Source organism: Engystomops pustulosus, chromosome 5 (assembly GCF_040894005.1).
Source record: "Engystomops pustulosus chromosome 5, aEngPut4.maternal, whole genome shotgun sequence".
Lineage (NCBI taxonomy): Eukaryota > Metazoa > Chordata > Amphibia > Anura > Leptodactylidae > Engystomops > Engystomops pustulosus.
In genome coordinates this window covers 185,623,230-185,649,851 of record NC_092415.1, presented here as the reverse complement: position 1 = coordinate 185,649,851, position 26,622 = coordinate 185,623,230, and the positions used below count along the sequence as shown (strand labels likewise).

At 40.4% G+C, this 26,622-nt stretch overlaps 1 protein-coding gene across 17 annotated transcripts in view; it reads right to left on the bottom strand.

The window, feature by feature from the left end:
* Positions 1 to 26,622, bottom strand: part of PARD3 (par-3 family cell polarity regulator) — a 420,270-nt gene that overhangs the window by 209,274 nt on the left and 184,374 nt on the right. For all 17 annotated transcript variants that reach the window (XM_072154020.1, XM_072154026.1, XM_072154024.1 and 14 more), the window contains 5 exons: positions 17,657 to 17,782; positions 13,243 to 13,622; positions 7,087 to 7,226; positions 4,889 to 5,017; positions 861 to 899 (listed from right to left, as the gene is read on the bottom strand). In XM_072154020.1, coding sequence (XP_072010121.1) covers positions 861 to 899; positions 4,889 to 5,017; positions 7,087 to 7,226; positions 13,243 to 13,622; positions 17,657 to 17,782 — 814 coding nt within the window. The remainder of the gene's footprint in view (positions 1 to 860; positions 900 to 4,888; positions 5,018 to 7,086; positions 7,227 to 13,242; positions 13,623 to 17,656; positions 17,783 to 26,622) is intronic.

Below are 26,622 nucleotides of genomic sequence, written 5' to 3'. Positions count from 1 at the left end.
GAGATGTATACTGGAAAAATTTGAGCATTAAAAAAAACATTCAAAAAAATTTTGAGAAATAGTTTGATTTCTATGGCATCAATGTAATAAATTAAAAAGGAAAGAAATTAGAATTTGACTGAAGTCGAATTGACTCAAAAATGTGAATTACGGGGGGGGGTGTTAAGGCACTTTCAATGCTAACTTTGCAGTATACCCTGGGAGGGCACCACAGGAACTCTATTATACCTATAAATCGGTTATGGTGTTTTCACATGGTGTCTAACCAGTATGTGATTTCCTTGACTAAGAACCCTTTGTGTAGGTCTCTGTAATGCCAATGATGTAAATTGTGATTTTAATCCCATAAAGAATAAAGATTGATTTTTTAACTTCAGAGCAAGTGCTGGGTAACCCACAATTCTCTGCTACAAATGTTTCCAAACCAGTGTAGGCCTAGCTCACACCGGCATTCAGACCACAGTTACTATTTTGCATTATTAAAATCTTATTATTATGTATAAAGTTAAAACATCCATCAATTTGAATTCAATGGTCTATTATTGGCTTCCGTTAAGTGTCGAATCACACCACTCAAAACTAACGGAAGTCATCAAAACAGACAAAAACGGACAAAATTGGAAACCCACTGAAACCAAAACAGAGATTATTATTATTAAGATTACACCATCTTAATGATAAGATAATAACGGAGGTCTGAGCAATAATTCGAACTTGGCCTTAGAAGAATGTGGGGCAACAACAATCACTCAACAAAAAACAGAAAGTCCTTAATAAATCACTATCCATTAGGCACCAAAAACTGCCACTAAACACACTGTATAGTATAGTAGTACACAATTATATAGCAACTTTCTTACCGGCTCTCTTGTATTGGGCACTGGAATTGTTTCAGGAGCCTAAAATTAAAAGAACACGAATTTATTTGTTTAACGAGTATCACTTCTATTACAGTAAAGGAAACCTTGATAAATAAAATAATTTTAAGAAATTAAAAATAATTAATAATAAACAAAAATTATGTCGTTGGTAACGCATTTCGAGCCATAAATGGTTAACTCATCTAAAAGTCAGTGTTCTTTTTTTTATACACTTCTCATTCATATGGAGGTAATGGGAAACAAATTAAGCTCTACAGATGAAATGGACCATTTATGGTATTAGAGAATAAAGCCCATTCCTCAGCATTTATTCCTGTAAGTAAAAACATTAACACACACAATTAATTCCTGATTAACTCCTTAGTCAAGACACAAGATAAAATTAATCAAAATGCATATAAATGGAGGCCCCGGAATATTTAGCAAGGATAATTAGTCAAAAGAAATCTGAATAACGGCACCATCTGGGCATGGCATGAACATCATGCCAGCGCGGAGAAGAACGACAGCCCAGCCATGCGACTGGTTGTCACTGACACCAACTCAAAATACAGTTGTCACAGCTTGTGTCGGGATAAATGATATTCAGAAGCCCAGCTGTACTGTGAATGAGAGGCTCATCTGCTTGACGCACAATACAGGCGCCAGATCTCCAGATCTTAGGTCAACACAAGTCATACTGGAGATGAACAGGGCAGACAACACTGTAAAAGCAAAGCAGAAAGCTGTGGGAAACCAACAATGAGGTTTCTCCCCACAAGTATTCCTTGAATTATTACGGAGAATCTGGAAAATTAATGTGTAGCATTATTAGTCGTAAGATATAGGTGCCTGTACAGATTTGAGTAAGGACTGATCATACAACATATTTCACTGGAGTGAAAGTCTTCTCAATTTCCTGATGACCCATATTGGGAGGAAAAACAAAGATTAGGCATTCTGTATAGAAATGAGTGGAACTATACTTCGTCCTTCGTTTGCCAGTTCTGCCTAACCGGGAAAAGGTTGCTTGATGGGCTGTAGGGCAGCCAATCAGGCAGCTTTACTGCTAGCACCTGGGCATAGCTGTGATTGGCTAGGTAGACACCCGGTGGACATGCCTGGTCAATCAAAGCCATGCCTAGTTGCTAGGGGCATAAAGCTAATTGTTGACTCTGCAGCCCATCCAGCAACACGCCCAGGCGAGGTGGAGCTGGGGAACAGAGGATACCGTACAAATGTTTGGGTACAATCATCTCTAATGCTGGATTCCAATACAGCTGATGCTTTTTTCCCTCAAAAGATAAGCACTAAGTCATCTAGGAGCATTTGATTTACCCTTCACTAAGGAGGTAAGTCAGAATACAAATAAGAAGAGAAAGTGTATTACATTAACTCCTTAAGGACGCAGCCATTTTACAGCTTAAAGCTCAGCCCGATTTTTTGGATTCTGACCTGCTTCGCTTTATATGGTTATAACTTTTGAACACTGTTACTTATCAAAACGATTCCGAGATTGTTTTTCCCCACATGTTGTACTTCATTTTAGTGGTAAATTTTGGCTGATAAGTTTTGCGTTTATTTACAAAAAAAAAGAAAATATGATAAATTTTTTGAAAAATTTGCCATTTTCGAAATTCAAAATCATTGCGTTTTCAGGCAGATAGATGTACCACCTAAATAAGTTGCTGAATAACATTTCCCATTTGTCTACTTTACATTTTCATAATTTCTGAAATGTTTGGATAATTTATTTTGACGTCACGCGGCCTACAAATCGAATATCGCTTTTCCGGATTTTCAGAATTGACTATTTTGGGGATAAATACAGTTTTGAATGAAATTTTACATATTTAGCATCAAAACCCCCTATATAACCAACCCATTTTCAAATCTGCACCCCTCAAGCTATCAGAAACAGCTTTTACGAAGATTGTTAACCCCTTGAGATCTTCATAGTAATTGAATCAAAATGGGGGTGAAATTTAGAATGGTCATATTGTTCCCTTATACGTTCATTTAGCACTAAAATTTACACATTTCCAAAATATAAAAAGAGAAAACCCACCATACAATTTGTTCTGCAATTTCTCCTGAGTACAAAGACCCCCCACATGTGGCCGTTACTTGTTTTATGGGGGCACAGCGAGGTGCAGAAGGGAAGGAGAGTGCTGCAGCTGCCAGGATTTTAGTTTCCTCATTGGCCCCTTTTGAAGGCTATAAAATTTTCGCTTTTTCGTTATTGGGGCCATGTGATGCCATTTCTTTTGCGGGATGAGATGCTTTTTCCAATGTTACCATTTTGGGGTTGGTATCACCTATTGTTGAAAATTTAGGAACTTTTTTTGAGGGCAGGAGTAGAAAAGCATCAATTCTGTACTGGATTTTTTACTTTTTTTTTTTTGGTGTTCACCGTATAGACTAATAATCCTGTTATCTTTATTCTATGGGTTGATACAAATACAGGGAAACCAGACATGAATATATTTTCTTACGTTTTACTAAATTTGTCAAACAAAACCCTAATGTGGGGAAAAAATCTATCATTTATGTATTGCCGTCTTCCAAGTGGCATAACATTGTTACTTTTTTGGCTATGGAGCTGGTTTATGGCTTGTTTTTGCGGGACATGTTGTACTTTGCACCAGTATCATGTCGGAGTACATATGGTTTTTTTATCACAATTTATAGCATTTTTTGTGGGATTGAAAAGGTAAAAATCATAATTTTTGGAGGGTTTATAACAGTTTTTTTTTACGGCGTTTATCGTGGGGGTTCAATAATTATTTACTTTTATTCTGCGGGTTGTTACGGACGCGGTGATACTATATATGTGGGTTTTGTGTTATGATTTAGACTTTTTTTTAGTTATATGTCTCTTTATATGTTTTGGGGGTTTGGGACATTTTTAGTGATTTATGACTTTATTTTTTTATTGAATAACTTTTTTTTTTTACTTTTTCACTTTTATACCGTGGGACATGAACAAGCAATCATCTGATTGCTTGTTCATGATAATATTCTGCAATACTCATGTATTGCAGAATATTATCAGTGTCAGCCTATACACTGTCACAGACGCCATCTTACCGGCAATTCTTGCAAGTAACTCTGGGGTCCGATCTTGCTATAGCAACGCTCGGCGCTCCCTGAAAACGGTTCGGGGGGGGGGGGGCGATCGTGGGGGAAAAACCCCCCAGATGCATGTTAGATGCCGCGGTCGCGCTGACCGCGGCATTTAACGGGTTAAGCACCCGCGATCGGAGACAACTCCGATCGCGGGTGTTACACTGGGGTGCCGGCTATCAGTCACTGATAGCCGGCACCCCGTCTTTCCTGATGCTGGTTCTGCTCAGATCTTGAGCCTAACCGGCATCAGCTCAGCGTCCGATATATCGGACGCTGAGCGCTAAGTCACTGAGCTCAGCGTCCGATATATCGGACGCTGAGCGTTAAGAGGTTAAAAAAGAAAAAAAAACAACGCCTCAGGGTGCCCCAACATGAGCTAATTCTGTAGGAATGGGTCAAATCAGGGATAAAAATAAATATAAAGGAATATATTTAAAAAGTTCCACAGGAAAAGACAGTGTTGACTTCGTAATACAGGCATGAACATTGTGTTAGGCTGCATTCACACAAATGTATGCCCTCCGGGGAGAAGCGGGGTGGCCCTTCCCCTCTCCATTGCGATGCATGGCGGCCAGCTATCTATGCACGACTTGTCTTATCTTTTCCCAGTGTACGGAGCAGTACGGTGCCGCACCACATCGCTCCGTGCGCCCATTGCCGTACATACGCCCGCCCCCCCATCACGTGAATACAGCCTTGGGCTATCAGCAACGATCATGGTACTAGTGTAAAACTTGGTTGTCACCACGACTGAAAACTACCTAGTACATCTATACAACCAGTGTCATAACTACATGGTGGGGACATGAGACACCGATATCTGTAATAAATATCTGTAATATCTGTAATGGACCAGAGAAAACAGAGTTATGGTAAATGTGGCTAATAAAAAACCTTACCAGCTCACGTGGTTGCAAAGTTTCATCTTGCCGGAGAACTAAGAGATTCACGGAGCCTCCCATTTTTGTGCTTCTCAGTAATGATACAACTTCCTCTTGGGTCTTTCCGTTCAAGTCTACGCCATTCACCTTTATGAAGATAAGTAAAGAAAGTCAGCAAGTACCTTAAAGGAGTTTTCCATAAATATTGAAAATCCAGGAGGAATCAGTGGCGGAAATAACCCACACCAGCTCCCAGTTACAGCCTTGCCACAGCACTTCCAGTTTTCAGACACACACACACACAGCCGGAATTTTCAGAGACTTGTGAAATGCACGTCGCCTAATGAGTGTCCTAATTAGACCAAATCACTTTGATTTCCAGGGAAATCTCACTTCTTGATGTTCCCTAGTCCAAGGAGGCCACTCATGGAATGAAGCGGGTCCATAGACCCACTAGAACTTGTGGCCGGAAAACTTGAAGGACTAGCGCAATCTGGGAAACAAGATTAGTATGTGTTTAGTTTTTTTTAAACCCAAATCGGGGAACAAGTCCCTCCCACCTGGGGGCTTTACCATGAATATAACTCAATACTCAAAACTTATTGGATTCCTGAAAACCAACTTCAGTAGGCCGAGATTATTCACACTTTTTTTTTTTTTAGTATTTGATCAGTGATTTTCATGGGCACTATGTTGACGCTTTATTTTCTGTATTTTTTTCATGTCCGTATCTTTTTTAACTGATTAGTTGAAAAACTTTAAATCTGTCCTATTTTTATTTGCTGATCACAGAAGACAATAAATGACCAAGGATTCTAAAAAAAAAAAAAAAAATGAAAAGAAAAAACTGACGTGCATTCAGTTTTTTCCCAGATGATGCTAGTGAAGCAAGTGTTATACTGTACCTCCCAACTAATGTTAAACCCATAGTTTTTGTTTTTTGATTTAATTTTGCAGACGTGAAAATAACAGAACAACAGATGCCAAGATACATAAAAAGACAGATCTGTTATTAATAAACCCACAATGGACACGTCTGAATAAGACCTTTGACAACAATAATCCAACGGTAGATTTCGTTTCTTGCCGAGAAGCCAAACCAGATGGAGTTTACATAACAGGAGTATAACAATAGCAGCTATACATTGATACAGCCAAAACAGTATGTCTCAATATCCTTACAAGCTTATAAATCCACAATGTACTATATTAAAAAAATATAAAACCTAATAGAAAATGCTTAATCTATATTCATAGATTATATCATGTGCTTTATTAAAATGTATAAAATATAATATACATATAAACGCATACAGAGATTTTTAATAAAGACAATAATTACTCTGAGTGATTGCTTGACCCACAGAATTTCCCTTTTAAATGTGGCATTTAATAAATTCCTTGACTGATTCTCCCTCGCAGATATTCCTGAGATCCCGCAGGCCACCGTGAATTGCCGTCCTAATTACATTTCACAGCTGCATCGCATTCGGTAAACATGTGTTCTGTGGGCGACTGCAGTGCGAGGTCAGGCCAGGTAGTCTCTGATTTTATACGGGTAGCGGTTTAACTAGCGCTGCACAAATAATACCGCGCTGCTTAAGTGACTATAAAAACCAGAAATAGCGTAAGAGAAGAGGAGGTGATGACTACATTTAGCCACTCAACCCAACGTTTTAGCAGCTGTAGGCAACGTGAAAGACAGCCAAAGAAAATTGGTTGGCCAGAGCTACCTAAAATCGTTACCTAAGCTCAACTATGGGATCTATGGATCCATAGAAGATCAATGAAGATATGGAAACGTAGCTGTAGATCAGATAGATGCTAAAAGGAAATTCGACCACAACACAAACCACCATTAGCTCTGGTCAAATTATTTAGAAAGGTAAATTTAGAGACCTGAAAAAACTTTTGTTTAAGGAACCAATTTCCATTAACTGTACACATATGTTTTCACTACGAGGAATGTAGACAATTTCCTTAAAGAGGAGAGGGAAGTCATTATCTTTTCCATCATTGGTGAAGGTGACTCTAATGAGAGCTAAATACGCTAAGCACACAAATAAAAGGTCACACTGGAACAGTAAATCAGAAAAGAACACAAGGCAACAAAAATTAACAAGGCAAAAATAATAAAAATAGAATTTTCTATCATTTGACTGTAAATTTATGAAAGGAGTAATAAAACAAAATTGACAAAATAAAGTAATTAATACCTCTAATAGTCTATCTGCAGCTTTTAGTCTGCCATCTTGGATAGCTGCTCCTCTTGGAAGGATGTTTTTGACGTAGATGGGCGCCGAACCCCCGAGAGGGACATCTCTAGATGTTATGCTGAATCCCAACCCTTCAGCACCTGAAATAGTATAAAAGGAATAAAGTAAATATTTCTACGAAGAAAAAAAAAACAAAATAATAAAGATGGAAATATATACATTTTAAGGAGTTGAAAGGCCACTGGTTACCTAAGGCACCTCAGTGAAAGATGCCAATGCTTGGCCACCTTCGTAGAGAACGGGAGCAGCCATTTTGAAGAGGTATAAAGAATAGCATTGCAAGTGTTTAAAAGGAACCTACAACCACTACATATAGGTTAGGGCTAGTCATTACTCAAGGCCTCCTCCTGCAGTCACAAGCAAAAGAATGTGCAGCATATTTTCGGCTGCCTGGAACTGCAGAAGGAGCAGGGAAGTGCGGGCAGGACTGGAAGCTCCAAGCCCTATGATTGTAGCTTTCCTCCAGGGCCCCTTGAATAGGAACAAAGATGATCCAAATTTCCTCTCCTTTCAATGGCATTGATGACCTCATAACGTTGATACAATTGAAAGCTGTGGCATAAGAGGGAGCTATATGGTATTACCTAAATTGCAAACTTGGCACGATATCTTAGTGGGTTTGGGATTGCAGTTTGGGCAACCAGTCTCTAAAAGCTTCAGGATAACTGGGCTAGGGCTGCATTTCGGAGTCTGTCTGACCCTAGTTAAAAAGCATCTCACACAGCCAAACCAGTTCCCTACACTGTACTGAAGAGATGCAACCACATCAGGACAGTGCCGTCCACAGTTGGGTATCTGTTCCTTCTGGAACAGATATATTGGTTTATTATTAATCCCACATAATATCATCAGGCTTCCTGAAAGTCATGCTTGATGTTAAGGGGGCTGCCTTACCAGGTAGCTAGAAGAGGTGCGGTTTTCCTTTTCCCATCTTGGAAAAAATTATTTGCATATTTTCCCAGAATCCCATAGTGGAGTGTCAATGGCTACAAGTCTCCACACCCCCACAAGGAGGCCTTAAATTGTCTCCTTAAAGGGGTTTTCCCACAAAGAAAATTTAGGGCAAGGGAATTTATCCCAATTTATCCCAAGTATCCAAGGGATAGGGCCTAATATTCTGATCAGTGGGGGTCTCAGTGCACTGCAGAACGCAAAAACGAGGGACCCCGTCAGACCCCTCATCGCTTTATTAAATTAATGGAGCAACGAGGGGTCCGACGGGTCCCTCGTTTTAAATATGACCATACGAGGTAGATTAGGTGGGTTCATAAATTTCTTGTTAGACGGACAACAATCAAATGCTTCTAGCTGCTACTTTTCAGAGACATCAACACAATGGATGATGCTCTTTTTTGACTTTCAAATGTGACTCCTATCCATCCACTCAACAAGCAGTCCTATATTTAAATATATCAGAATTTTACATTACATAGTTCTAAATCCAATTTGCCAAATTGCAGCATTAAATTACTGTCTACAGTGAGAAATTCAGATTTGGAAGTGGTAAACGGAAAATGATTGTATAATCCTTTGTTGTTGGAGCCTCTCCACAGGGGTCCGGCAGAGGGGATGAGAGGCATCATACATCCCTGCCGGCCTCCTGCTGGGGTGAGATACAAGCATGGGATTAAATTATATGCATTTAATAACATTGTGAAGGTCTTGTGATAGGAGTAGAAGCAATTATTACAGATATTCCTGGCTTCTATCAGTATATAAGGACAGCAGCCTCCATCTTTTAAGGCCCTGGAAATTAATCCATTTGTAGAGGACTCGTGAAATTCACCCGGAGAATGTGATAACCATTCATTTGCTATATGTCAGTTTATGTACAAATGACCACAAGTATCTCGGGACTCGGTTACATATTCAACGTTAATTGGAAAAAAACTTCAAGACTGCATAATTAAAACTCAGAAACTTCTCGTTCTGGTTTGTGCTAATTAAAAGCTTCCCGCTGAAGGGAGCATACTGTAATAGACCTTGTATCATTAGATAATGATAAAATATGGAATGATCCATCAAGAGACTGTACACAAGGTTAGGTGGGAAAGTCTACTTTTTTGGCTGCCATTTGCAGGTATTACAACTTCTCTTAGAATACAAACCTAAATCGACTCGGAATTTTACAACAAATTTCAGAAAGGTTAGAAGTGTAGAGGTTGGCAGTCACATCACCTGGGTCTTGTATGAATAGACTTGGCAAAAGTCAAAAACCAATGTGATCTATGAATTTGGCTTCCAATAAATACTTTAGGATCCCATCCAAGCTCCGCCAAGTCATGTATAAACCTTATCTGAGTGGACTTTCCATTTATTTTGAAGCTCGATGGACTGTCATCAGGTGCGCCGTAAAACAATGTGTTTTGCTATCTACAGAAAACATTCAGACAGGCTTTTACATATTTTTATGATAAATCATATCCCTTGCAACAGAAAAAAATGTCTGTCAGAATAAAATTTTATGTGATCAGACAGTCGCATTGTAGAGCAAAAAGACCATTTAAAATGGTGACTGTGCAAAGGCACAGAACAGTCCAGAATCTCCTGAATGGGTCATCCAATTTGTTTGGAAAGTCTTAGCTATTCTTAAGGTCTGTTCACATGGTTGAGTTGGACTTTGCTTTTTCTAAGAAACAAATTGTACAAAAACTTTATTAAATGGGAAGTTAGAGAGTATTTTCAAGCAACATTTGCATGGATTTTGCTAAAAAAAAAAACACACAACTATAGGGCAATCCAGGCAAAGCCTACTTTCACAGGTTAGACTGAGGAAAATTTCCATTGTAAAAAGCAATGTCAAATTCTGCTTTGTGAACATACCCTTAAGCTGACTATGTACGTTAAGACATTGTCTGCCAAACACAATCTGTTTGGGATTGAAAGCCTTTGTAATATGTAGGGGAACAAACCAACTTGCCTTCGAGGCCAAAAGGTGTTAAAAAAAAAAAAAGTCAAGCTTTTGAATCCAACGTGCCTGAACCTGTAGTCCACAGGAGAAATAATCTGTCTATTAAGAAGTTCAACAATGGCTTGGGCCTGAAAACATGCACTCCTGGCCAAGCCAATGCTGTATGTGTGTATGTGGGTGGAGGGTATGAATGTATGGCCAATGTCTAGGCATTTTAGGTTGGTTGGTACGTGGTTGTATTTTTGCGACCACAAATAAAGTTGGCGATACCTAGTGTCCAATGGTTCGACTGAACTGATTGCCAGATAGCCCTAGTGACTTACATTCGATGTTGAAGTCTAAGTAAAGCACAGCTGCATCAATGTGGATATTGTTTGGTTCACATGTAGCTTCATTTTGATAATAGCCGCCCCGCTCGCTCCATAGGCCGGCAGTGACTGCCGCACGCCAGGCAGCAGTCACCACCCCTAGCCACGCCCCAACCCTACCCCCTCATGAATACGTCGGAGAGCTTTGCGAGCTGTCCGTCAATTACACTGTACCCCGCCGCAGTGTTTGATAGCGTTACCGGAGGAGTTTGTTCAAGCACAAGGAGCTGCTTACTTTAGTAAGCAGCTCCTAATGCTGATAAATTGGGTAACAGGTCCTCTTTAATGCTTTACACCCCATAATTGTGGGCCAGACACAGGTAGTACGAAGGTGCCCGGAAACCCAGGCCCAAGAGCCTTAGGTGCAGAAGAGAAAAATGGAGACATCCCAGCACGCTGGAGGCACAAGTAAGAACCGTGTACATGAAGAACATATTTATGTGTTAGGAACTCGACCAGTTCTTAGACTGTGCTGAGATGTTTTTCTCTCCTGTTCCTTTGAAGCGCTATCCTGATGTGTGTTAGGTTGACACATGGAAGTATCTAACATTGATCGTTCCCAGCGGGTTTGAAGATGAACAATGTGTTGGGTGTATACAAGCGTTTTATGTTGACCAATATGGAACTTCTCCCAACGCAAGATGATCAGATCTCAAACCAATACATTACAGATGAGGGAGTGGTACAGATTACATAAATACTTCATTTGATGCTTAATGTGCGTAGAGATGCATATGAACATCTCCAGGCACCATCTAATGTCCCGCATGGACCTCATGTTTACCTGATGGCACAAACATGAAAAAAAATTGTTGACTGCAAAGCCAACAAAAAAGACACACATCCCAATTTATCTATGGATCACGTACAAACATGTATCCAGCTGTAAATCTCTCAATGACATAGATAATTATTTCTGTAATTAAAATTAGAGACAATTATCTACAAGAGCAGCCTCCATTACATTGCTAATCTACTTGGAAACATTCAATTACTGTATGTCTAGCGCAGATGTAATAGACACGGTTATGCATCATAAAAAGCATTCGATGTTCAAAAACTCTGACTCCATCATAACTTGAGGGCGGATATAAAAATACTCCCAGAGAGATGGCGGGTATTTATATTTTCCTCAGGATAAAATTATTTTTTCCCCACAACATTTAAATAAGTCAATTGAATTATTGCCTCAATTGTGGTCTAAGACACAAGATTAACTCGACAGACATAATGAGACAGGCAAAATAATATAAGAGTGTCAACTCTACAACATATGTATTTCACCAACCACCAAGATGTCGTCATGTGACCTCGATGATCTCCCCCATCTCTGACCATAATCCAAGGAGTCTTAGCTTCTCGATCATTCATCAAAGAAGACTTGATGCAATCCATAAAACATCTGACTCATTGAGAGCTGAGCTCTGCTGACTATTACAGCCCATAGAAAATAAGAATTAAAGGCGAGACGTTCTGAAGCGGCTTTGACATAAGGAAAATAAGTTATCAGCAATTTCCTGCTCATCTCCAATACTGTATATCCATTTACAATAACATTTATAGGACATTAAAAACTTTCATACGTCAACTCAGCCTTCATTGCTTATGTTCAACTAAATCCTGTTTCAAAGTTAAAAGTGAAGTGGTCAAATTTAAAAAAAGATGTCTTATTAGCAGGTGGCATGTTATAGTACAGAAGATGAAAAGAAGTTAGGGAGTCCAGTGGGTGGTGCACCTATTGCTTTCCATTCCCTGTGTTACTAGCATCTCCGACCTGTCTTATGTTAATGGACAGTCTACTACTACTTTTCAATTTCCAGTGCTTGTTGCATCCTCTTCCTGTCTAATATGTTGATGAGCATTTGATTCCTCCTATTTCTTTCCACTTCCTGTAATTGTTACATCCGCTTCCTGTTTGTTATGTTGATTGACAGGTGTGTCCTCCTATTGCTTTCAATTTCCTGTACTTATTGCATGCCCTTCCTATTATGTTGATTGACATTTGATTCCTCCTATTTCTTTCCACTTCCTATAATTGTTACATCCCCTTCCTGTTTGTTATGTTGATTGACATGTGTCACCTCCTATTGCTTTTCAATTCCTGTGTTTGTTATGTTCCCTTGCTGTCTGTTATGTTGATTGACATGTGTCTTCTTCTATTGCTTTCAATTTCCTGTACTTATTGCATCCCCTTACTATTATGTTGATTTACATTTGGTTCCTCCTATTGCTTTCCTATACTTGTTTAATGCCTTTCCTGTCTATTGTGTTGAATGACATACGTCATCTCCTATTGCCTTCCATTTCCTGTGTTTGTCATATCTCATTTCTGTCTATTGTGTTGATTGACAAACGTCTCCTCCTATTGCCTTCTATTTCCTGTACATGTTGCATCCCCTTCCTATTATGTTGATTTGGTTCCTCCTATTGCGTTCCACTTCCAATGTTTGTTGCATGCCCTTCCTATCTGCTGTGTGTATTGACATGTCTCCTCTTACTGCTTTTGCATTTTCAGTTCTTTTCCTGCAATCTCTGCACAAAGCAGAAACGTGTTATTTTATTGAATAAAACAACGTTTCCAGTAGCTATAGAGTCCATTTTTCAACTGCATCTTTTTCTCCATTATACATGTTGCAAGGAAAAAACATTCCAGTGTATCCTATAAAGACTATTAGCACACACAGGGTCCAAAAAAAACATGTGAGGAGGTACATTTGTGTGTCAGAGAATAGAAACTTCAGCCAAAACGAGAATCTACATCTGGATCGTGGAGCATATCGTATTATACCTTACCAAGCATGTCACCGACTATCTTACCTTTCTTCAGCTGAATGTATAGCTTCTTTCCTTTTTTGGTAGTATAAGCGCTGGCTGGAGGAGAGTTGACACCCCGCTGCGGTGATGGCGTTAGGCCAGTTGGTGGTTTTCCTGCTGTATTGATATTATGAGGTAGATGTGAGTAAGAGTCCATAGGCTCTGTCTGGTTTACTTGGCGGGGGACTCTCTGTAATGTGTGCTCAGGACCAGGGCTGTGGAAATTCCTATTCTCCATGTACTGATCGGGGACATGTTGGTTTGAGTAGTAGCTGTTGTTCTCGCTTTGGGATAGTTGTTCGTAGGGTTCTTTGTTGACGGCTGGAACCACATGAAACCAGATCATAGGAGATCGCATGGCTTGGCGGAACATGTGCTGAGCTCTGGATAAACGAGATAAGATTAGCAATCACCGTTAGTCGACTAGAGATTGTTATGATCATAATTTTGCTTTCTAATTATGCAAAGTGGGCCGCCTCGTGCTTCTACAGAGACGGAAGATTATTTATGTCCTTTGGTTGAGAATTAAGTCAGTCTTTATGTTCACTTGTTAGCGAGTCACAGTCGGCCCCATTTAATTAGTGTTTGTAAGTTGTAAGGAAACAGTGAGGAACACCAGGATAAACAGCAGTACAAGAAGTATGGTGAAGGACACCTTCACAAATCCCATTTTATGCACTTATGCTGTTTTTTAAGTCTCTACTTGAGAAGAACTGTGCAATTAAATTTTACGCACTTTATCATACACGTCTGACGTTGGCTCAAAAAGCTACCCCAAAAGGGCAAATGTGAAGGCGCGCCCTATATCTAATGCTTGTTTAGCCTGTAAAGAAGGTGATAAACTGCTGCTTTCAATAGAAAAGCACCGATATAGAAATTGGAAGATGTTATAGCTAAGCGAGACAGAGGATCTCGAGCTGGATTTTCTAAGGTTCTTCGGTCAAGGATTGTTCTCAAAACAACAGGAGTTCTCCAATTTACAGAAAACATGGCACATTGGGGCACATTTACTTACCCGGTCCGTTCGCGATCCAGCGGCGCGTTCTCTGCACTGGATTCGGGTCCGGCCGGGATTCATCAAAGCAGTTCCTCTGACGTCCACCAGGTGGCGCTGCTGCGCTGAAGTTCGCTGGAATGCCTCGAAATACACCGGCCTATCCAAGATGAAGGTGAGTGAAATTTTCGCGACACAAATTTTTTTTTAAATGCGGCGGTTTTTCCGAATACGTCGGGTTTTTGTTCGGCCACGCCCCCCGATTTCCGTCGCGTGCATACCGCCGCCGATGCGCCAAATTCCGATCGCGTGCGCCAAAAACCCGGGGCAATTCAGGTACAATCGGCGCAAATCGGAAATATTCGGGTAACACGTCGGGAAAACGCGAATCGGGCCCTTAGTAAATGACCCCCATTATTTCATCCTGCTCACAGTCTTGGATAGAAGGGGCATACAAATTGGCCAATGGATTTTTGCTAGAAAATAAAAGATAAGGCTACTTTTTCATCACTTACAAAAGTTGGGATTACCAAAATGTTCCCCTTGAAACATAGTTTATGGAATTTATGAATTCATGGGAAAAGCTGCCAGCATGCTACTCATGCATGTAGGGGAGCTTTAAGTGATTGCCGAGAGGAGACTGGAGTGCTGACCTCATGGATCCAGTCCAGTGTATCCCTTTCCTAATAGCCAAACAACTCAACCTAGTGCTATGTTACTTCAAGTACTTCAGATTACTAGGGTAGCATAAGAAGCCAACAGATCTGTTTTACTACTATTCACTATGGAGATGGGGTAATAGAAGGTTGTTTTTTTTTAATTAATACTTGGTTTCAATGGAACCATTAATCATCATCTAGGACTCTAAACCCTAAAAAGTGACTATAGGGCACCAATGGGACCAGAGACCCAGGAACTACTCCATCCTTTTCATACGACGAAATTTTTACATTAAATACACAACAAGTCAGCAAAAAAGTAGATATTGCTCTTTTGAAATTATTTAAGATGTGTGTACTTTTGAACATATTTTCTTATTGATGTCTCCCATGGAGAATACCTTGAAACTTTCTGCGGTACCTACATCCAAGCCATGCTTAGAGTACTCCAGCAGCTCCACTTATCTGAATTCTTGGCCAGACGGGAAAGACAGTTGTATATTTTAGTGGAAACATCTAACACCCAACTGACAACCTATACATTTGAGAATGCCAAAAACTCTAGAAAGCCAGAGGCATTGCAGCAACATCCTGCCGTTCCCAGGATTTATCGCTGAAATATTAACTAACATGTTAAATACATCAAAAGCAGCAGCAAGGTTTAGGAAGGGACGGTCTCAGAAGAACTAGAACAAGAGGTCATGGGCTAGAATCTGGAAAGTAAATCAACGATGAGGAGTACGGATAGGGCCAAGGACAGATGAAACTTTTCATGGAAGTTATAAACTACATTAGATAAGAGTTCAGAAAAGCTTCATGAAATATTCTTCATGGCCACCCACTGAAACACCCAACCTTATACATTAACATTCCTACCAATCCTAGACTACAAATCCCACATACGCTCCCTACATGTGGCACTGATAGAAAGATCGGACTAGCTATTACTTTACTTATAAAGAAAAAGAGGGAAGGTAACTTATTGCACTTGGATGCCCCCTGCGACCCCTGCCATTCTTGTAGTAAACCACCTGTAAGTATGGATGCTAACCTGCTGACCTCTTCCATTGTCATTAAGAGACAATGAGTCAAGATTTACATTGTTCTGATGTTGAAAGATAACCGGGTGGAGGAGTCTGTTCCAGCCAGTTGTCTTACAACTAGATGGTTCTGAAATATTTATTCGGAAAATTAAAACAAAACAAAAGGAAAGGTCTGAATAGAGATAAAAGGAGATCTAAAGAATTATATATTTTTATGTATATTCCTGAAAAATTCATAGACAAATTTACCATAAAACCTACATATCTTATGTCAATTTTAAGGGAATCACAACTTGTAAAACTTGAAAATGAAGGTATTTACAATGAATTATCCACGTATACATACAAAACATAAACGGATAAAACAAAAACAACGCTTCATTCTTTACATAAGCCATAAATCTCGTTCTCCTACTTTTTTTGTAAAAACAAATAAAATAAAAAGGTTATCTGCTCTGCCAGTGAACACTCTCGCTCTATAAAAGAATGACTGATATTAATTTATCTCGGGGACAGCTCATCTCTTACATCCTGAGCTCTACTGTAGGCATTTGCTTTAATCTACTTGATAATAACCATGTGTAAATATGATTTGTGGTTTCTAATAAAGCAATATCGATCTTAAGATGCAGAGCTAAATTTATTGACCAAAAGTGTTGACTTACTCGCAACAACTTTTAGTCATCGATTTCAAGTGCAAAGAAAAATATTTTTTTAATTAAATGGAATTTTCGGGTATTTTGAGCTGTATGTCCTGTCCTTAGAATAGGTCACTGATATCAGATTGATGGGGGCCAATAACTGGTACCCAAATAACAGGCTCTTCTCTAAAGTTTTCAGTTTCCAGAGCTACACAATGGAAAGTTTGACTGGGGCAACTAGAGATAAGCTCCTGCTAAGAGCCACTGAACAACTGGCACAGACAATACACAGTGGACAACAGAGTATTGACTCCCCTACTCCAAGCTCGGACTACTTTGTGGTTGCCCAATGAAAAAGTGAGTTGGGACCGGCACTCCATACGGCTAAAAATCTTTAGTCTTTAGACTTTTAAAAGTTTGTGTACTACTTTGTGCTTGCGATGCTAAAAGCTACTGCCAAAAGCAAGATGGTAGTGGTTATTTCGTGCTCCACCTGATAGGATAAAAAAAGACAAAGAATAGAACAACAGAATTAAAGTCCTGGGAAAACTCCTTTAAGTGGACACTCTGTTTCAAGGTCTCTATTACATTAAAATCAATGGTAGGCTACCGTGGCTCTTTTCCAACCCGCCCAGGCCTGTATATGCTGGTTGAAAACAAGACTATGGATTTTGATGATGTATTTGACCAAGTCAAATACCACTGTGTTAAGTTAACAAAATATGCTGTGTGTAGACTAAAAGATGTACTTTTATACAACACAACTGAATCACTTAGGTGTCGTTTGTGTGCTGCAGGGGCGTCTTACATGCGGATGCAAAGCTACAACTCCCAACATGCTCCGACAACCACCTGCGGTTTTGGTTTAACTATAAAATAGCATACTATGGCACAAGATGCCAAATCCATAAGCCACGAAGTCCGTGCACAACATACTCCATCACTTCTACACTTATTGCAGGATTACTAGACAAAAAACCCCAGAATCTCCAATGGTAAATTGTCTCCTTTCCACTATTTTTTAAGTGAAAGTGGAACATTCATGCTCCTTTTCTTGTGACTTTTTCGAGAAGGACTTACTGTTCAAATCTCTTGTTGCGAAGGTCACCGTTGTTAATTCGGACGATACAATCGTTTTCGTGAAACAGATTTTCCCGCTCAGCTTTACCTCCTTTCTCCAGTCGTTTTACTAATAATCCAAGGGTTCTGCAACATTAAGATTGCAAATGATTACACATACAAGATTTACGCCAGCGCCTAATGACTTGTGTCAATAGAAATATTCACACAATACACAAGCAAAGCACAATGTGAACTCAGGATGACATAATGCAAAGAAAAAAAAATTCAGTTTGAAACAAACGCTGCTTAGTTTTAAGGGATAAAAACCACCACAAAGGCGGTGAATAACAAGACAACTATTATTCTAATAAGCTTTTCCGTATATACAGGCGGTCCCCGGGTTACGTACAAGATAGGGTCCGGAGGTTTGTTCTTAAGTTGAATTTGTATGCAAGTCCAAACTGTATATTTTATAATTGTAAATCCAGACAAAAAAAATTTTGGCCCCAGTGACAATCGGAGTTTAAACATTTTTTGCTGTAATGGGACCAAGGATTATCAATAAAGCTTCATTACAGACACCTTACATCTGATTATTGCAGCCTGGGATTATAGTAAAGCATCCACCAGAGGTCACAGGGGACTGTCTGTAGCTATGGGTTGTCTGTAAGTGGGGTGTCCTTAAGTAGGGGACCGCCTGTATGTAGATGGTGAAATCGGGAGGAATAGTTAAACTTTGTCAAATGTCTTTCAAAAGATAAGTGTCTTTACAATAATCTTATGTTGCAGGCGATCTTGATCTAGATTCAGGTAAGGCCCAGTTCAACCCAACCGGTCTCACCGTACAGTCACATGTGCTCACCCGAGATCCAGCCCAGGCAAGTTGTGAATATAAGGTCAATGCCAGCTTCACTCAAGCCCATCCAATCTGGAAATTCTGGACATTTATATGTTGATCAGCAAAAGTTTTGGGACAGAACAATGTACCAGAACCTTGAACCCATAGCTCTTCAATCATCTATTATGTGGTGTGACATTGGCAGTACTCAATTGTGACCATCCATTCAGTACCGGACAGTTGTCCTATGGGGAGTATGATCGATCCCGTCAATCCAGGATCAAAAAAAATATATGACAACACATTTGATCATAAATTTTGTATTTTACAAAGAAAATATAATATCCTACACTGTCTGCAATTATCAAGGTAAGAAAGGTTGAGAGAGAAAAAGGCCAATACACCCTGCAATTTAATTGAATTCAAATTAGCAAGAAATAAATTAACTCTTAATTTCAAAGCTAAAGCTAAGTGGTGGAGCGCAGTGTGAGGGTGATGGATAGTGCAGTAACAGAAGAAGAAGTTATGTGAGATCCAGGCTCTTTCTAAGTCCATGGAAGAAATTATATCTTAAGATATTGCTAATTAAAGCAACATGGTGCACTTGTGATTGGTACCAGAGAATAAACCTATGGAAAAAGTATTGTCCTAATATGCTCAGCGGGGCTAATAAAACTCTTCCTGTAATATCCAGCAGCAGCGGTTCACGTGCAATCATTCCATCTACAGGCGGCTATAGAGATAAATAACTGGGCCCGTTAACCCTTCGCCTTCCTCTGAATTTGACAAATTGAAACACAAAATGATATTTCGCACCATAGATATTTGCCTTTAAGCAGCCGCAAAACTCCCTTTATACAGTGACTCTCCCTGGTGTTTTGATAATACAAAGCTGCAGATAGCGTTAGATATAGGTCCTGGAGATCTGTGTACCGTTGTGTGTGTTAGTAGAAGCAGGACTGTGAAAGATGCATTTACATTCTAGGACTAGACTTTGTGGGAGTGTAAAATTTTGTCAGCGTAAAATTTGTTTTAGCTGAATACTGCAGCATTTACTCAGAGCAGCAGGGAGAGGCCATGAGACGGATAAATAATGATATATTACAAAACTGTAGTGTGCAGACACCTCCCTCTAAATGAATTTTCAACAGCCCTGCAGCTACTAATACCACACACAATGGTATGATAACACAGATCTCCAGGTCTGCTACCTATGACTACATGCAGCTCTCTATGGTCCCAAACAAGTGAACATACCCATGAACATACAGTGTGATCCGCTGCTGTCGTCCGTTACGACAGAGGGAAAAAATAAAACACATGAATGTTGTGTGTTTTCAACATGTCAACAAACACTGTAATAAAGCTCTGAAATAGAATGTTTAAAATGAAGAATGGAACAATGTTAATAGGCACTATTAATAGTCCAACATCAATAATAAACTGCATAGGTTTGGCATCTGTACAGATACTAAATACTTTCAAAACAGAATACATTTAGACACATATTAATGGGGTTCTGTGGCCCGAAAGTCGTAAAAAAAAGAAAAAAAAGATACAAAAGAAAAAAAGAGAGCAAGAAGGAGAGAGAGAGAGAGAGAGAGAAAGAGAGAGAGAGAGAGAGAAAGAGAGAGAGAGAGAGAGAGAGAGAGAGAGAGAGAGAAAGAGAGAGAGAGAGAGAAAGAAGGAAGGAGAGAGAAAGAAGGAAGGAGAGAGAAAGAAGGAAGGAGAGAGAAAGAAGGAAGGAGAGAGAGAGAGAGAGAGAGAAAGAAAAAGAAGGAAGGAAGGAAGGAGAGAGAAAGAGAGAAAGAAGGAAGGAGAGAGAGAGAGAGAGAGAGAAGGAAGGAGAGAGAGAGAAAGAGAAAGAAGGAAGGAGAGAGAGAAAGAAGGAAGGAGAGAGAGAAAGAAGGAAGGAGAGAGAGAAAGAAGGAAAGTGAGAGAGAGAGAGAGAGAGAGAGAGAGAGAGAGAGAGAAAAGGAAGGAAGGAAGGAAGGAAGGAAGGAAGGAAGGCGAGAGAGAGAAAGAAGGAAGGATAGAAATAAAGAGAGAAAGAGAGAAAGGGAGAGAGAGGGAAAAAGAGAAAAAAAGCAAATAGGAGATGGAGATAAAAAAAAAAAGGACAGAAAGAGTGAAAAGGAGAAATGAAGAATGAAAAAGTTAAAACGAGAGAAGGAAAGAGGGTGGGGGAGGGGAAAGGAAATTGAAAGAAAATGGGAAATGAGGAAAGAAAGCTGGAGCTGAGGCTGAGGAGCTGCGCAAGTGCATAACACAGCCCAGCGGCTGCGCGATCTCGGCTTTAAAGCTGGAGCTACTGTGCATGCGCAGAACTCTGGCTTTGCAAGACGAGTGCGTGCAGCTCCTTGTAGCTGCTCGCTGAAGATGTCAGGGTAGGAGGATCAACGAGGCTACAGGGGCATGGAGCAGCCACTCCGTGTAGCCTCAACTCAAGCTACTCTTCGCCCCAAAAGCCTCTTTAGAAAATTTGCATATTACCCTGATTAAAGATTAGAAAAGATAAAGGGGAGTAAAGGATTAGCCCTAATAAGGGCTATCCTTACATACGTTAGAAGCACATACCACCGGATCTACCTAATAGGTAGATCTGTAGTGGTAGGTTTCCTTTAAGGTTACCAATATAATCGCTTTATAGGATTTTGCATAAATAGAATAAAACTATTGGCCAGTCGCTGCCTCCCTGTCTATGCTCTAATGAGCAGCGCGGTTACTTTATTCCATGCAGAGAGCTGATAATCTCCGGCAGGCGTCTTCCGTTATGTTCTGATAGACGCTGCGTTTCACAATCAATACCAGAGCACAGACTAAGCTCAGGAACAGGGCGCAATGTCTGCTAATACTGGGAGTGGAATATGGGTCTTTATGTGCTTTTATCCCAGATGTAACAAAGATAAAATCCAACAATCTAGTAAAGTGCGGCCACTAGTCGGAGAGCCCAGAGCGGGTGTTAGCCACCAAGTGGTACCCCGACCACAGGAATACTCTACTAACATTATTGAATACAAACAGAGAAGCAACAGATTATAGGATCTGCTTCCAATGTGCGCCGCAAAGACTGAAACTTCACACCACATGAAGGGTTGATCGCCTCTCCTAAGTCTCAGTAAGTAGAGCAAATCCACACAGTCAGGAGAGCTTTCTCGTGTAATCCGTTGGAAATCACAAAGAGAACAAAAATCAATCAAAAGTTAATAGAATGAGCATAAAAGAGATGAAACCACAGGGGGCTTATGGGCAATCGGGAAAAAGGGAATAAAGAAAAGTTTCCAAATTCTGACAAGCAGAACATAAACCTGACAGCTAAAGTCATCTGTTACTTGTCTGACATCTAAATGATCCTATTCACTTGTTTCATAACACTTTACTTCTGTATGGGTGGAAATCCCTAAGCCAATACCCCTGGAGATAACACAATACAGTTTATCTTACCGAATACTTCTAAATGTTATCTATAGGTAACACAAGTAAGAAATAATCACAATTACTGAATTTACAAATCAGGATTGATGAACACAAGAATTCTCTGTGATATATTTTCTGATGTTTCTAATATCCCTCCTTAAAAGGGTTTTCCCACACAATAAGTTAGGCTCTAACCACAGGATAGTGCCTAACATCCGGATCGGCGGGGGTCACAGTGATGGGACCCCCTCACATTACAAGAAGCAATCTCAGTCAGTTTTAAACAGATTAGCAGGGCTGTCCAACTTTATGTTACCAACTCAGATCATTTCGGGGAACGCTGAGGGGACCAATTGGGGTACATCAGACCCCATTGGATGCCCGTTCTTGTGATCTGTGGGGGTCCCATCATGGAGACCCACTCCGATCAAGTTGGGGGTATAAATAACTCGACAACAGGGCGTGATGTATTCTTAAGTTGAACACAATGGTAACATCATATCTCAAGAACTTTTTGATTCTCTTTTGCCCTCTGTGACCCATTTTGCAACCAGACATGGCCACTTTCTTACAAAGGTTTATGTTAGTGACTATTAGTGTTCTTACCCTTTAAAGGGAACCTGTCACAAGGATGGTGACTCTTCAACAATGACAGATTCCCAAAGCCCATTACATAATAATTCCAACACTGCTTTAGGCTACAAGCACAGTACTGTTGCCCGCCGTATAGTAGCATGGCGGGCACACGGCAGTGCCGGGGGAGAGGAGGATGGGGAGAACACCGCTCAACCCCGCCCCTCTCCATAGGAATGAGGGGCAGAGGTGCTGCACCGTACCGCTCCCGTTGGGCGCCATGAGGCCACTGCGATCTATGGGGGACGTATATCAGCCGTATATACATCCTCCATACGTTTGTGTGAATATAGTCTTAGTCTCATTTCAAGAATAGAGTTTCTTTACGATCGTTTACTGATTTCCAAGGAAGTGGAGAGTTTCAAAACTAAATGGCTATGTGTTCCTGGACCCCTCCTCCCTTTTTACACACCCCGGGCCTTCCTACTTCCTCTCGTTACTGGCGTCAGCTCACCGCAGCAAGCAACTCTTAGGCTTGCGGGGTGAGCACTTTCCCTCCGTCCTGCAAACTGAGAAGTGAAGGCGAGTCGCCTCGTTATATTCTTAACATGAATTTGTTCTGCTACGATAAGCCAGCTGGGGTACGCAAACTCCGTACCGAGTTAAGACGTCTTATTCCACAAAATCAATGTGGTAGCAAGGCGATAAAGTGCCATGTTGCTCCGATCTATTGCATTGCTAGAGAAAGCAAGGTGTCCTGTACATATTAAATAGGGGGTGGTGCTAAGGCAGGACCCGTTGCTTTATTCAAATACGTTCACAGCTATCGTCATTGGGCTCAAATTTGATCAGGGGGGCTTGAATGCTGGGACTTCCACCAATCTCTTTGAGTGTCTTCAACTCTGTAGTAAGGTGTACAGTGAATCCACATGAAGGTTGCCCAACTTCAGTGGGGCAACCTTGAAGTATATAGGGCTACTCCACAGACCTTCATAAGGGAAATAAGGAGATTGGGGCATATTTACTTACCCGGTCCTTTCGCGATCCCCGATCCGGACAGTCCGACGTGATTCACCAAGATTGTGCGCCCAAGATCCTGCATGTGTGGCTTCCCCGGTGAGGTTCGCCAGAGTTCACCTTCTCCTTCCTGGTGTATGTGAGTGCATGTCTTGCGACACAATTTGAGATGTTAAATCCCGCGCGTTGTCCGAATCCGTTGGATTGTCCAACGGCAAGCTTCCCCCAGTTTGTGTCGCGTGAAAGCCAGCGCTGATGCAGCAAAATCCAATCGTGTGCGCCAAAAACTCCAGTTAAATGCGGCGCAAAGCAGAAAAAGTCAGGAAACCCGGCGGAAATGTGCCCCATTGTATTTATGAATTGGGTTACAAAGAACCAACTAATATCCCATTGAAGTGTGTTGTAAGTGACGTGGTAATCAAATTCTTAGCATGTAACCAGGGAATCAATGATGAAGAACAGATCTATCAATGAAAACCTTAAAAGCTAAACCTACAACTGTCCTGCATAAATACTGTAGAAAAAAATTAACACAATTTAGGCCACATTTAAAACTAAAACGTTCACGTAATACGAGCTTCCATTACAAACCGTAAAATCGACATCGCCAACTATTACACCAGATACAATGTTAATGATTGCCGATCAGTGGAGACAAACAAGTGGCGCCAGGAGGAGAGGGGAAAATTGAAAGCAGTGGAAACGGGGAAAGCAATTCTTTTAAATAACAGACAAGGTAAAAAAAATAAAAAATAGCGCTCAATAAATGAACAAAAAAACCCTGCAGAGATTCCAAGACAGAAGTCAGCTAAATTACGGACAATCAGAAAGCATTTAGGAAGCGTGCTTCGTGTTTACCGAGAGCGCATTACATTTATTTTTTTCCCTAGGATGCTCACTAATCACAATTTAGAGGTTGGGAAGACGTTTATCTAAAACAATAGTGGGATAAGTACATGCCTTGAGCAAAGGAATTTGGCTTTCCATTACACCTATCGAAGGCATCCACAACGTGATGTAGTGATTGCAACTAAAAGCCCAAACCCTGCTGAGTCTCATTTCCCACACAACTGCTCGCCCCATGTGGAGCACAAGTTCGGCTACGACCGATTCTCAGCGAGAGGCAAAGATTGCGAGCAGGAAACAAATTTAATTTCCTCATGTTAAAATTTTTACAAATTGAGTTATTACTTAATATAAATATCCCTTCTTAAGAGAACTGTGATAGAGGTACAATTCAACATGGCATCATAGGGAAACATGGTGGCTCAGTGGTTAGCACTACAGCCATGAAGCGCTGGGGATCTATGTTCAAGTCCCAGGGTCAAGATCTGCAAGGAGGTGTTTGTTCTCTCAGTGTTTTCTCCGGGTCCTCAGGTTTCCTCCCACACTCCAAAAACATACTGTTAGGTTTATTAGATTGTAAGCCCCATTTGGGACAGGGCCAGATCTGGCAAGCTCTGAGCAGCGCTGCGTAATCTGTGTGTGCTATAAAAATAACGGAATTATTAATTACCTTATATACTCGAGTATAAGCCTAGTTTTTCAGCACAAAAAAATGTGCTGAAAAACCCAAACTCGGCTTATACTCGAGTCAAAAAAATAAATATATCTAAACTCACCTTTCCGGTGACCCCTGTATATCTTCTGTGCGATCTGTCCGGCAGCGGCGGCAGGCTATATACACTGGGGCAGGGTCTGGCAGGCTATATACACTGGGGCAGGGTCTGGCAGGCTATATACACTGGGGCAGAGTCTGGCAGGCTATATACACTGGGGCAGAGCCTGGCTGGCTATATACTGGGGAGGCTGTGACCAATGCATTTCCCACCCTCGGCTTATACTCGAGTCAATAGGTTTTCCCAGTATTTTGTGTTAAAATTAGGGGCCTCGGCTTATACTCGGGTCGGCTTATACTCGAGTATATACAGTATTTTTATGGCAGCCAAAAAATTCCAGCAGTAAGAAGTAGTAATCTAAATCCGCACAAAATTTGACTAATAATTTTGGATTTCAAAATGTACCCAATAGTGGACAGTCTCCCTGAACCCATGGCAAATATTTTGTCGAATTGAACTTTGCCGATTTTTTTGCCTAGATTTTACCATAGATTGAGACGTTGTTCGAGAAGTAGTAGGATGAAGAAAATTTTGCCTAACCATAGGATACTCAGTTTCTGATCAAAACGAGGGCAACAGCTGAGACTACCAGGACATAGGGCCCCCAAGTTCCTGCCTATTTGCATATATCTTCTAATGAATTTGAATGAAGTTATTCAAGGGTGTACAAGCATCCCCTACAAGGGGGGGTTCAAACTCATATGTTTAAGTCTTAAGACCACCCTCTATTAGGGCAACTCTGTAGCATACGTTGCATCCATGACTTCACCCTTTAAATTATTTTTAAGTGTTAAAAGCACTGCTATAAGAGAATAAAGTGATATCTTGAATTTAGGCACCTATGGGTGAAAAAGTTTTTAGAGCTAAAATAAAAAGGTAAAAATATCATACACCGCCTCTTATCCGATAAAAGCTTTATGCCCTGTGCTTTCCATTTATGGCATTTCCCTTACATTTTACATAGAATCACTGTTAGGAATCGAGTCTTTTGATCAAAGTTCGGGAAGATTTAATGAGCCATAAAGATTTAATCTGACATCTGATCATTGGATTATTCTTTTGTTTGTCTCGAACGTCTCAATTCCTCTACAGATGGTGGGATTTCAGAAAACTGCTTAAGCTAATGAAGAAGATTCTTTATGATCTGAGGCTCTTCAGAAGGGTAAGCTTGTCATAATGATAAAAAAAAAAAGATTAGATTAACCAAAAACATATTTATCCTTCTCTATAATGAAGGAACGGGCACTGTGGGAAACATTCCACAAATTCACCCTAAACCCCCCCCCCCCACACACACACACAAGCTTTCATGAGCTTTCATTTGATCATCATGCTTGGTTGTTGTTAGGGATAATTTTGGCAACGCAGGTTATAACCAACCATCACCGCTTCTCATCTTCAAAAATGTATTTTAATGTGCAGAAAATGAAAACTGATCGGCCATCCGAGTAACCTGAAAGTGCCTGAAAGTCCTAATAGCGACAAGCCAGCTGAACTTCCAGTTTGGTTCCGACAACTCT